General features: G+C 49.2%; 1 protein-coding gene across 1 annotated transcript; it reads right to left on the reverse strand.

Moving 5' to 3' along the window:
• Positions 1-1,507: 1,507 nt before the first annotated feature.
• ISL1 (ISL LIM homeobox 1) lies at positions 1,508-12,104 on the reverse strand. The gene is made up of 6 exons (XM_004703624.2): positions 12,044-12,104; positions 11,035-11,224; positions 8,026-8,285; positions 5,965-6,251; positions 4,513-4,680; positions 1,508-2,451 (listed from the first exon to the last, which is right to left on the reverse strand). The coding sequence occupies exons 1-6, from the start codon at positions 12,069-12,071 to the stop codon at positions 2,335-2,337; spliced, it is 1,050 nt and encodes a 349-aa protein (XP_004703681.1). The 5' UTR covers positions 12,072-12,104; the 3' UTR covers positions 1,508-2,334.
• Positions 12,105-13,142: the final 1,038 nt, after the last annotated feature.

The raw sequence follows: 13,142 nt of genomic DNA on the forward strand, positions 1-13,142 counted from the left end.
CCCCCACTCGACTCCTAGTCAGGTTCCTACCCAGGCCGCGGCAAGAGACACTAGATAGGGTGGGTTAGCTTTTCATATTTCTTAAGAGTTGTCGGATAATTAAAATGGCATTACATTCGCGCGTGCAAATGAACCGTTTTCCAAGAAGCCGATTATCATCCTGGGGACAAAGGGCAAGATGCGGCCGCTCAAAGTCTAACCGTGATGCCCAAAGACCACAAAGCCAAGTCCTAGATCGAACGGGAAAAGGGAAGGACCTTGATCTCTTTCGAGTATCCTAGGGACTGGCTGCAGTCCTTTAAGAACTAGTAAAAGCTGGGGGCGGTGTGGGGGGAGTCTGTCTCAGAAACCACATCCACCGCGACCACCTCGGATGGGGGGTCTACAAGACGGACAGTCCCACCCTCCCTCCCCACCTCACCTCCAGGTGGTTCCCCCCAAGGCAGGAGCCCTGTTTCTCTGCAGTAGGCAGTCACCCTTCCCCAGGATTTTGGCACTGGAGCTGTGGGAGAAAGGAGCACGCAAGGGAGAAGCCGTGCGTGCGGAAGAGGCAGGAAACCACACACCGGCCCAGGAGCTGCTGAGCCCCGGCTCTCTGTCCGCGGGTTCTTGGAGCGCAAAGAAAGCAACATTTCTCAGTTGACAGCCGCCGCTGGTAAATAATGGTCATACCTCACTGGCTAGGCAGAAAGCCTCTCTTTAAGCAAGACCTTATGCTTGAAATATGGGTAGAAAGACAACCCCAAGCAGGGGGCTTTGGTATAAAGCACTTACGCGGAGAAAATAAAATAGCGACTAAGGCGGCGGCAGTCCCTCTTCCTATTTGGTCTGGGGGAGGGAGTAGAACTAGCTAAGAAAGGTGAGTGGGGAAGGTGGGGGAGGGTAGCAGCGTCTCGTTTTCCAAAAACCAGTACATGCTCCGTTTAGAGGCTTCCAACAAGCTTTGATCCAACATGGACACTCAAAAATTGCAAGGTCGATCTTCACGACCTGCCATAAAAGTACCAGGCCTACTGTGTGGGCGCTTCTGCCCATTCCCATGCAAGCCTACAGTTTCTTCGGCCATTTGAACAGCTTTCTTGTAAACGTATAAAATGAGGGACCCTGGGTCGCTGCATTGGTTTATTTATCTATGCCAAACGTTTATTCGTGAAATCGTCCTGAAGATAATAGACTTCTACATATGGCGCTTTTATTTCACATAATATTTAAGGGTTGGGGAGAGGAGGGGAGACAGAACACATAGAATCAGACATAGAATTCAAAGACCACGATACAACCTTTATCTTTTTTGTTTTGTTTTGTTTTGTTTTTACTTCAGCAAACAAAAAAAATGTCAAATGACATGAAAAGTGGCAAGTCTTCCGACAATAAATAATAAATTACTTTATAATTTTTGCAATGCAAGAGCAAACAAAATTTTTTTTCCTTTTTTTTTTCCTCTTTATTTCCAGAGAGAGAGAAAACGGTCATTGGAACCAATAACTATACACATCTTTGGGGGAAAGTTCTTGGACAGACACAAGTCAAACACAATCCCGAGAGCTTGTGGCGAAATAGAGGTAACCTTGTTGCAATGCTTTTTAAGTTGGTTTTTAAATCTGAATTCAAAAACCTTTAAAGTCGCTTCAGACTTCTTCATAGAGGATGGATCTCAAAAAAAAAAAAAAAGGAAAAAACAAAGAAAGGACGAAAGGAGGAGGGATAGGGGGCAAAAGGAAAAAGAAAGAAATCAGCTACAGGACATGCTTAGAGACCCAGGATTTCAATTAACCCTTTGTTAGAGTCAACTAAAACCACTGCACACCAATGTAGCTTCGCCTTCTTGAAAAGACTTTCAGCGAAGGAGGCCAAGTCCCTCTCTTCCTGCTCTTTTGCCAGAGCTCCTGTTTGGCAAGGCAATGACCAATATTGAAACAGCACCATTCAGATTAGGATGGACTTAAAAAAAACAACAAAAAACCTATTTCTGCTTTTCTCTAGATGTGCAGTGAAATGAAAATGCCTTTTTTTTGAGATCCTTGAATTATAAATCCTCTACGTTTTAAAAAACATCTTGGTTTGTTTGTTTTCAGTACTCCTAAGGTCACTGGATAGCGTGTGTTGGGTTTTGTCTGCTGTTTGCTTTAATTCTAGTAAAATCCCATGATTGTCTTCACAGTGTTGCTACCATATCACCTTGTCATTAAAACAGACTTCGTGCATTCCATGGAGCATCCATTTCTCGATTCAGTTTTCATTGACTGGGTCGTTAAATACTTCTGTTTCGGAGTTCAACATTATAATTTCCCACTGTCTCCAACAGGGAAACAAATACATCTACATGACTGGTCCTCATGCCTCAATAGGACTGGCTACCATGCTGTTAGGTGTATCTGGGAGCTGAGAGGACATTGATGCCACTTCACTGCCAGTGGAATTAGAGCCCGGTCCTCCTTCTGAAAAATTGACCTGCATGGAAGGTTGAGAAATGAGTACAGGAGGCTGTAATTGTGTTCATGGCAGGATGATACACTTGTCATAGGGGTATCTGTACTAGTGGCTGTTTGTATAGACAAACAGACAGACAGGGATCCCGCCTGACTGCATTTTCAGACTTAATTAAACAAAGCTTAGGAGTGAGAATAACTTGAGAAGAAATCAGCTCTCTTTCCCAACTTCTAAAAGACTCAAACTCAATTCCCAACACTATGTTGCATTCAATTATTTAAGATCCCATGGTAAAATGGCATCTCAATTCTACAATGCATGCTCGAAATAAAATTACCCTGCCAGATACATGTTGCCCTGGGAGCAGGCGAGATCTTAGTCTCCAGGCATCAAAGCTCTCTTCCTGAGTTGGAAAATCCATAACAACATGAGTGAGATCACGTGAAGGGCAAGCCAGAGAGGAGGCTGCAACGAACAATGATTAACTCAGAAGGCTTACTGTGGGGCTTGTTTCCTCTCAGTGTCTCTCTCTTTAAATCAGGTTCTTCTCTGACCCGTTTGATAACATCATTATAAATATCGGGCTTCATAAAGTTTCTGAAGATGCAGACCCCTGTGGCCGTCCTGTATGGCCCTCCTGTCCTTACTTCAGCGGGACCCAATTTTAAAATAAAACCCATTGCTTTCTTTCTTAGTCCCAGGATCCACCTTTCCTTTTACCCTATGTGGGGTTCAAGGGATGTTGCAAACCAGCCCCGCCTCTGGATTGGTCCACTCATAAACCTAAACCTTGTGGCAAGCCCTTTTAATCTCTCCACTGCCCAATGACCTAGAAAAAGGGAAATGGAAATGTGAATAGCTAAACTCAATCTCTTCTCAAACACTTGATTTCCACAGGAAAGAGCAAGATTTTAGAAGAGAACTCTGTTTTATAGAACAAGATTCTTTCCGGGATGTTCACCTTTCAAGAAGTTCATATGCGGTCCAGCATATGTCTACCATATCATAAAGAATTTCTATCTAATATTTCTGTTTATCTTTACTACCACAGCCTTTGTGAGGCAAAAAGGCGGGTTAGTTTTCTCCAAATGGCTAAGGCATTAACTTTAAGTGGAGCTCCACAGATTAAATAAATACTGTCTCCCAGTGGTAGAACTCACGCTTCTTGTGCTATACATGCCACACAGTCTGTGACTGGGTGTGACATTTGAAGCCAGACATTTAAAAGTGCTCCACACTGCAGTCCCATATCTTAGATGAAGATATTCCCAAAAGGGGACCAAACAACAAAACTAGCTGCCTTGAGTCCATGCTGACTCATAGGGACCCCCTGTGGGTTTCCTAGATGGTTTATAGGAAAGCTCACTCTTTCTCCCAAAGGGCTGCTGGTAGTTTAAAACTGCTAACCATGCAGAGTGCTGCCCCAACTCGCAACCTACCAGGGCTCCTAAAATGGGACAATAGTCACCATAAAAATCAAACGTCTATTTCAATAAGTGAATGCTTTCCAGACAGATATGGAAAGAAACTGCACCCAAACTGGGGCTTGCTCCTTTTTTATTTTTATGTATTCTGTATTACAGTCACCTTGCTTTGAGTGTTTAAATAGGCCCTTCTCTAGAAACCACTCTAGAAAAAGTGAAGTCACCGAGTCAGGTCAAAACCAAACCAAAACAATCCCTCACTCTCACCCTCCCACCTTTCAGGTGCTCTCTAAAGTCCCTTCCATTTCTTAAAGGGGAAGAGCCATGATTCTACAGCATAGGCCCTCTCTCTGGGTGTGTTTACCTAGTTAGGCACCCTTGAAGTGTAATCCCTCCAAGCAGGCCTGACTGATAGTAAATTCAACTCACTGTGGATGGTACAAATATGCAGTCTCCTAGGAAAGGCTCACAAGGGGTTTCTTTCCAGGCGCTCACCTCTCTCCTCTTCACCTCACCCCTCCTTTGCCTCTCCTTAACCCTGAGGCAAGGGAAGTACAGCCCCCCTGCCCACCCCCCAATCTTTCATTTTATGGCCTTGAAACCAGAATCCCCTTTCTTTGGGAATTCCAGCCTCCTCACTCGCAGCGCTGACACTTACCAGTTGCTGAAAAGCAGGCTGATCTATGTCACTCTGCAAGGCGAAGTCACTCAGTACTTTCCAAGGTGGTTGGTAACTTTGCACCTCCACTGGGTTAGCCTGTAAGCCACCATCGTGCCTCTCCGGACTGGCAGCCACCATGGGAGTTCCTGTCATCCCCTGGATATTCTGTGAACAGGCCACCCCCCGAAGCCCAGCATGTTAATGAGCAAGCACCTTCCCTCTATTGTCTGCACAGGCTCAGCAAATAGACTCAGTTATTTATCTTATCTATATTATGGCCTCTATTGACTCAGCTAATCTGCTGCACCTATGGATATTCGCTGGCTGTCAGCTTTGTTTTCTTGTGTTTTGATTTTCTGCTTCCGAGGAGTGGACAACAAGTTCTGCCTGACCCTTACGGAGCCAAATGGACAGGACTTTCTTCTTTCAGCCCCTTACAGGGGCAGTTCATTTTATGTCTTCCTTTCTACCTACTAAGTAGTAGAAACAGAGGCAGGCTAGGCTCCCCTTCAGCCTCCAGATTTGGTGGCTTCCTAGGAAAGTCTCCACTAGTTGAGTCTTTTCTCCTTGTAACACCCACCCTGCCAGCTGAGCCCCCTCCTCCCCAACGCAGGATCAGGCTGTTATTTCGCTTAGTATGCATTAACCAACTAAGTAAAGGCCCTGCCCTAGTCTAGATCAGTCTGTCAAGTTTCATGACGGCTAGTTTTATGACATAAAACTAGGATCAAAGCATTAAAAAGCAAGGGCACACTCCCCCCCCCATCCTCCCCCCCCTAAAAAGAAAGAAACTTTTTAGCTTCACCTAACCAGGTAGCTATGGGGTGAGTGCAGCTTTGAGTCACCCCCAGGGGCTTGAGCCCTGCACACATCTCAGGAAGGGTGCTCTCTTCCCATGGGCCATCCTGGGGGACTGCCTGGAAGTGCAGTAGCAGACAGGCTAAGTGGCAGGCCTGGCCTGATGCTCCTAGAATAACCCACCCACCCAGGGAGCCAGAGCTTCATACTAGAATCCCCTGTGTGCCTTTGCTCCTTTACAGTCTGTAAAGGTTGTGACTCTGGGGGACAGTCTGGTCAGTCCGGGGTGTGGAGGGGAGGACAGGGCCTTGGGGTTCTGGAGTGTGCACCAGATGGACCGAAGGACCCACACCTTCCTGGAGGGCCAGGGTACAGAAAGGGAGGGTGCTGCCACTCAGCCCCCCACAGAGTGCCCCAAGATCTACCAGGTCTTGGGAGGGAATGAGCCCCACTCCTATATCATCTACCACCTGGGAATGGGTCTGTTGGGATGGAGTGCAGTGGGGCAGGACGAAGGCTGAAAGTCAGGCTCTTGTACTACAGTGGACTTGAGAACAGCTCACTGGGCAGGCTGTGTGCCAGCACCCACTTCACCCCAGAGAAGCCCCCCTTTTTCCAGAGCCCCTGGCTCCGGGCCCCGGCTGGACTCACAGTTTTGTCATTCGGTTGCTGCTGCTGGAGCTGCTTCATCATGATGCTCCGTTTCTTGTCCTTGCATCGCTTGTTTTGAAACCAGACCCGGATCACGCGGGGGCTGAGGCCAGTCATCTCTACTAGTTGCTCCTTCATGAGCGCGTCGGGCCGGGGGTTGGCGGCGTAGCAGGTCCGCAAGGTGTGCAACTGCTTCTCATTCAGCACAGTCCGCACGCGGGTGGTCTTCTCCGGTTGCTTGTGGACGTGGGGCCGCAGGGCTGGCTGCCTCGCAGAGATGGGCTCGGCTGCGGGGCAAGGGGGCGCAGTGAGTGCGGGGCCGGCCACCCGCCTGCCCGGCGGGACAATGGCCCTGCTTTGTCGCCTCCACTCACAAAGCAGGCGGGCGGCAAAAGGCGCGAAGGGGGTTGGCAAAGACTGAGAAAGGGACAATAAAAATCTCAGTCGCTAATCTGCAGAGGTCAATGCTGAGTAATATGGGCCTGGGACGCAGCCCCCGCCCCTGCTCGTGTACTGAGAAGTGGCATAGGGCTTGCCTGTCCCCAGCAGGGACATGTCCTACAGGCTCTCTCTTCCCTCCTGCGTTACCTCACGTTACACCTGGCCCAGGTTACAGTCCAGGCAGGGCGGTTTTTTTTTTTTGGGGGGGGGGGGAGGAGGAAACCACCCGAAAGGGCACCCCTGAAGGAAACAGCACAGGCGAGATGGCCGGAAGGACTCTCCACTGGCAGAGAGCTCTCAGGCTGGAAGGAGCCTTGAACTTCAGTCGGAGAGGATGGTCCTGTTAGGAGGCTATGCAGCCATCAATGCAGCCCGGGAGGTCTGAGTAATAAATGTGGCGTTTGTTCTGAGAGGGGCTAATGCGGCGAAGGGAAACTGAAAGTCTGTTCAGCTGTTTGGGCTCCAGATCCACCACCACTGGGAAGCCTTTTGTGTGTGTGTGTGGGGGGGTGACCCCCCATCCAAACCCCCTATTTTCTTCTTCCTCTGAGTTTCCCCAAGCAGAGTCCCAGGCTGGACATGGGCTGGATATGACAGAAGTTGCCCCCTCAGGCTCGGCTTCCTGAGAGCTGGTCACAACCCCCCAGGACAACTTTCTTCTAGCTTCCAGTAAGCAGAGGGCTGAGGTGGTTTCCCAGGGCGCTGTGAATGGCTACTTCAAAGCTGTGCCTGCCCAGGGCAGATCTACTATCGCCTGGAGGCCGGTTTAGGAACCCTCTCTGCTTTCTTACCCGGGCCTCCATCACCAAGCTGGTTCAGCTCCCACTCCGTCTTGGGGAGCAGGGCTCTCAGATCTGAAAGGTACAAATCCAAATCGGGCAATTTTCCGGACCTCCTACGACAGGCCCACACCGTGGAGGTCAATTTAGAGTTACAGCAGCAGACCTGAAGATGAAATTCTTACCAAAGCACATGGAATAAATGGCTTTAAAAGGCAGGCTCCCTTTAAAAGGCAATTACTGCAGATTGGCTTGTTGACAGTCTTAAATTACAGCTCTGTGTGGTGGCCTACAGTTATTAAGACTATCTTTTTAGACCTGCTTCTCGCACAAAAAGGATAAAAATAAATCTAAAAAAAAGTTTTGGAGTGCTGAACAGTTCTCAAGGAAAACGGATTTGGGAGGCTAAAAAAGACTTAAGGCAACCTAAGCTTCCTGCACTTGGCTAAAGGCGGAAGTTCCAGGGGCGGGGCTCCACCCCTGTAATGAGGTGGCGGTGAGAATACCTGTGGGGAGGTGAAGCTCATGCTCAGTAAACCATTTCGGGGAGGCCAGGGTGAACTGGCGGTACTGTTTGGGCATGTACATGCATGTGTGCACAAGTGATGCACACTCGTGTATCCATATATAGACCCACCGACGTATAGGCGTGCGGGGGAAGTCGGGAAGACAGTAAGTGCATGGAGCCCTGCAGCAAAAGAGCGACACAGTGCCAAGAGCACACAGGACACTTCATTTGACTACTGGCCGCCCTCTTAGCTACTGGGGCTGCGGTGGCCGCCGGCGGGAAGCGAGCGTGTGCTGGCCTAGCAGAGAGGCTGCCCTTGGGGTCAAGGAGTACCTGCCATTTGCAGGGGCCGAGCCGGGTGCAGGGGGCTGAGAGGGTCACCGGCGCCCAGGCTGGCCCTCTCCACCACGTCGTGGTCGGCGCGGCAGAAGAGCCCGTCCTCCCGCAGCGCGAACTCGTCCCCGGGAATGAGCTGGCGGCTGCAGGCCACGCAGCGGAAACACTCGATGTGATACACCTTGGAGCGGGCGCGCATCACGAAGTCGTTCTTGCTGAAACCGATGCTGCACTTGGCGCATTTGATCCCGTACAACCTGCGCAGGAGGCCGGCCAGGCGTGGGGAGAGAAGCACAGGGAAAGGGGGTCACTTCTTCAGGGCTGGCAGGCTACTGCTTCAGGTCCCAAGAAGGCCAAGGGGCCTAGGCCAAGGGGAACACACCTTGAGACTGAGACCAGCATGAGCAGAAGCTGGAAATGGGTTGGTGGTGGTGGTAGTGGGAATGGGCCTGGGGGGCGGGGTGGTGGTGGTGTTATTTCTTTCTATCTTTCTACCTTCTCCCACCTTCTGGGCCTTTCTTTTACTCCCTCTTCGAGGCAAAGCTCAACGCATCAAGCGGCCCCCCAGTTCAGAACACCTTGCCCTCAACAAGGAAATGTTATTCACTGACTGCAAGGCCAGCCCCCAGCAAGCCCTGGCAGCTCTGGGCAGACCAGAAGGACATGGGTCCTGGCCCCACACTTTTCCCTCCCCGTCCATCCCGTCCCAGTCTCCCAAATGCTAGCTGCTAGGAATGGCTCTGAAGCTGCCTCAAAAAAAGTCCTTCGCAGGGAAAAGAGAGGTCGGGGAGCAGCGCGGTCACCCCCGGGCGGGCTCTGTTTGTGGACACTCAGATGGGAAGGGAATCACAGAAAACGAAAGCTCCGAGGAGAGTTCCACATCGCTTTTCTGCAAAATAAGCACATTCTGGTTGTTCTCAAGGTGGGGGGTGGGGCGGGGATCCTCAGGCAACAGTGCTAGGGGACCCATTTCACTTTTTAGGGGGGAAATGCATTTGTTTTGTTATGCAGCTTCCTCCACTTGCTTTGGTCTTTTTCTAGGGTGTCTAGCTACCTCTGTTTCAGTTTGAGAGCCCTGACCGGCCTGAACAAACGACAGGAGCTCCGTTTCAAGGTTGTAGAATCCGTTCAGTCTGCAGGACCCTGGCCCCTCTTCTCAGTCTAATGAAGGGTCTAATGAAGGGGGTATTCCTGCAAAAACTGAGGGGAGGCAGAGCGGAGGGCACTCAGCCCTGCGGGGTGAAAGGCACTAGGGAACAAACTCCCTGTCTCTGCTCTGACAATGACTGGGTTTCGGAGGGGCAAAGACTGCCCGCCCCCCTCCCAAGGCAAATAACAACAAAACTGTGCAAGAAAGCATGGAGGGAGGTAAACAAGATCTTGTCCTTCCAAAACGCTGCATCTAGAATTTGGCGCAGGCAGCTCTGTGTGCAATTGAGCAAAACAAGGTCTCTCCCGCGCGGCAGGAGTAAAGATACCAGGAGTAAGGATTCTCCGTGAGGTGTGAAGTGAGCTCTCTCTCCAGAACCGGGACTTCACACACCAATCAAGTAAACAATGAAATCGGCTCGTTTGTCAGAGGTTGGAAGGTAGATTCAAAAGTTTTCCTCCCTCCGCCTACTCCCTGTGAGATCTTCCATTTCATAGGATGAGGACTTGACTTTGCCTGTGACCAAACAATTTGGAAAATCCCTCCCCCCCTTCTTCAAGTACCCCAACTCCTTTACTTCCTCTCCTCTTCCTACCCCTCCCTGAATTTAAAAAAAAAAAAAGCCCACACACAACTCCCTCTGCTCACTGCTCAATTTTGTCCATAAAGTAGTATTCATTTCAGGATTTTAAAATAAGCAGTAAAAAGGCTGTATGTTAAGTGAGCGTGAGAAATGAGGATTTAAATATTGACTAAACTAATAGAGGTTCCCAGATAAATAAATCCTGATTTACGGAAGCCCAGTCCTTGCTCCTAGTCACTGAAGAGCTAAAATAATAATAATAATAGTAATAATAATAATTTGTGCTACCGTTTATCATCAATAATAGTAGAGGTGAAATCTCTGCTGTTTTCTAAAATTTAGTATTTTTTTAAAAAGGAATTACACGAGCTTTCTAAGACAAAGAACTTTCTGCTATACATATACAGGTCAAGGAACCAATTAAACAAAAAGGCAAACATTGAGATCAAAAACAAATTTCAACTCAAAAAGTTCTCGCGATTTTAAATCTTGTCACTATGGGCAATTCACTCAGTTACCAGTATTTTATCAGTTACCAGATTTTAGTGTGAGAAAGGAAGCTGTTCAATTATCTAAATATACCAATCGTTCCTAGACAGATGATGGGCAATTTGATCTGCTCCGTCTAATTCATCAGCTCAGATAAGATAAGAAAGAAAAGACAGTCAAATGCCACCAAAGGGTTAATATTTAAAAAGGTGAAATGTCCGGTCTTTTTTTGCAGGGAATATTTGTTGTTGTTTTTAATTTCCCAGGGACGAGTTTTTACTGGAAAAGTTAAAGAGATAGCGTTTCTACTTGTTATTTCAAAGTGCTTAGGTCAAACTTTTATTTCATCCATTGCCTTTCTATTTCTGAAGAAGTTGGAACTTACTAATAAGGTGCAAAACTACAAACACTGAACTATATAATAAAGCATGACCTTTCTTAAAACTTGAGAAACATGCATTTAATCCATCTTAATTTTGGGGGGGGGCAAAGAGGATGAGGGAGAGAGAAAATACTTTGAACATCATACATTCTAAGACTAATTAAGCAAGTCTCCGTAGCACACAATTTTTAACAAAAAATTACTATGGGGGTTTATTTTCCCCTCTCTTAAAACCAAAATGAAGAGCACAGTCCAATTTATAAGGCAGATACAGTAACTTTGCCCCCTGACCCCCACTAAAGACAAACTTTGCAAAATGACAAAATTACACTAACTAATAAGTAAGGGGGTGGAGAGGCAGGGAAATCTCACCAAATTAAGGAAGCAATATAAATGGCGTACCTGATATAATCTCTTTTACAGTAGGTTTTCCCATCCCTAACAAAGCAAGTACAGCTCTCGTCCAAATACTGATTACACTCCGCACATTTCAAACATGCCGCATGCCATTCCAAATCTGGAGAAACCCTTAGAATATACTGATCGTGAATTTGATTGCCGCAACCAACACATAGGGAAATCAGACGTTTTTCTGAAATGAAAATAAATACATGATTGACTAACCGTTTACTTCCTACAGAGATAAACACACTTTTAGTGTCGTTCTCTTATAGGGCGTACTCCAGGAGGGGTCTCTCTTTTTTCTTTTTTTAGAGTATTGCACTTTGGGATGGTAATTGAAGTGTGCCATCAAAACCTTGACTCATTTTAAAAAGGAGGTGGAATATATGTAAAATGCCGATTTGAATAGTCTACATTTGTAAGCCTAGCACGCAATCAAACCCGCTCATTTTGTATTTCTCCCTGCCCCCCTTTGCCATAATCATTGGGAAAGATTATGGATAAGTCAAGTCAAAGAAAAGGTTTTGACTAGTAGCGTTAAGTGAACGCAGAGATGTCTATATTTTCCATGAAGCACGTTCTTAAATAGCACCTAAGACTGGAGATTGTTAGCAAGAGCAGACATCGATACAGTTGTCAGTCGTTCTCCTTGGCAAATGCTAACTTGCATCTCCGGGTATTCTAAGTGCAGGCAGACCTTTGCAACATAATAACCGCCTGAGAATTTAGGATTCCCTAGAAGGAAACGACCGCTTAGCACCAGAAGGCTAGGGTTTTGGAGGGCACACAGGCGAATTCAAACACAAGGTAAGATCAGTTTCCCGAGGATCAGAACCGACAGCAAGCATGCAGGCGGGGCTGCAACAAGAAAAAAAAAAAAAAAAAGCTACCCTTGTCTCTCTCTCCAGGCATCGACTGCAACCCCGAAGAGCTCTGGGCACCCGTGCCTGAGAGAGACCCCCGCACAAGAACAGCACACCAAGCCCCATAAGGTAAAATAGCCTCTTACTTTTTGGTGGATCTCCCATGTCTCCCATATCTGTAAGAGGGAGTAATGTCCACAGTGAAATGGTGGTTGTACTGTTGGTGAACAGCCCACAGAGAGGAGGCTGGAGCTGTGGCTAAGTGGGAAATAGTGGCCCCTGGGGTTGCCAAGCCCGAGCGAGCCGCTGCCTGGCTGCGCCGCGCCCTCGCCGATCGCGGAGTCCAATTTAAGCCGGCGGAGTTGGCGGAGCGAAGGCGCTGCGGCGGCGGCGGACTCGGCGCGGTTCGGGCACCTCTCTTCCTTATCTCTTACTCAAACTTCTCAGCTCCAACTCCGCTCCAACGCCATTGGTCTGACGCAGCGCGCGGGGACGTCAGGCGAGCGCCTCGCCCATTGGCTGCAGGGAACGCCGCGCAGCTGTTCTGATTATCATATTTCAGCCTCGCCGCCGCCGAGCGCCACTGACCGCTCCGCGAGCCCGAGGGAGAGGATTAGGACTCCCGAGGCAACACGCTCTGGGCTCGGGCCGCTCGCCGGCGCTCGGGATGCGGGGCTGCTCGGGCTTTGGGCTTTCCTCCCGATCTTCTCCTTCCCTCCTCTTCCTCCCCCCGCGCCCACTCCCTTTCCCCTTCCTGGCCGCGCCACCCGCGGGCTGGCCTCCCCCGCCGCCTCCCCTCGGCCCTGCGCTCCCGGGGTTCCCGCAGGCGGCTAGCTGCCGTGCGCGTGGGGTTCACTTTTTCTGCCGCTGGTGGCGAGTATAGCTCTTCCTGTTGACAAGATCCCTCCCTCCCTCCCGGGATCTAAGCAAAGGGGATGTGGACCAGGCCGTTTGGCTCCGTTTGGCCCTGCGTTTTGACGCACAGTCCCGGGCCTGGCCGGGCTTGACTGCCTGGGCAGGTGAGTTCTGGAGCCGGCTGCGCTGCGCGCACCGGGAGCTGCGCAGGAAAGAAGAACCGGGACTGGGGATGATTAAACTCAAAGGAATTGCCCGCTGAATGCAGTCCCCGCCCCCCACCTCTGATCCCCCAAAGCCATGGGGTGGGAGAAAAGGGACGCTTCTTGCTTTAGCGGAACATGAGGTTGGACACGCACAGGTAAAGTCAAGTTAACTGCAGGCTGCCTC

Source organism: Echinops telfairi, unplaced genomic scaffold, assembly GCF_000313985.2.
Source record: "Echinops telfairi isolate 266 unplaced genomic scaffold, ASM31398v2 ScPeMD7_7469;HRSCAF=8507_1, whole genome shotgun sequence".
NCBI lineage: Eukaryota > Metazoa > Chordata > Mammalia > Afrosoricida > Tenrecidae > Echinops > Echinops telfairi.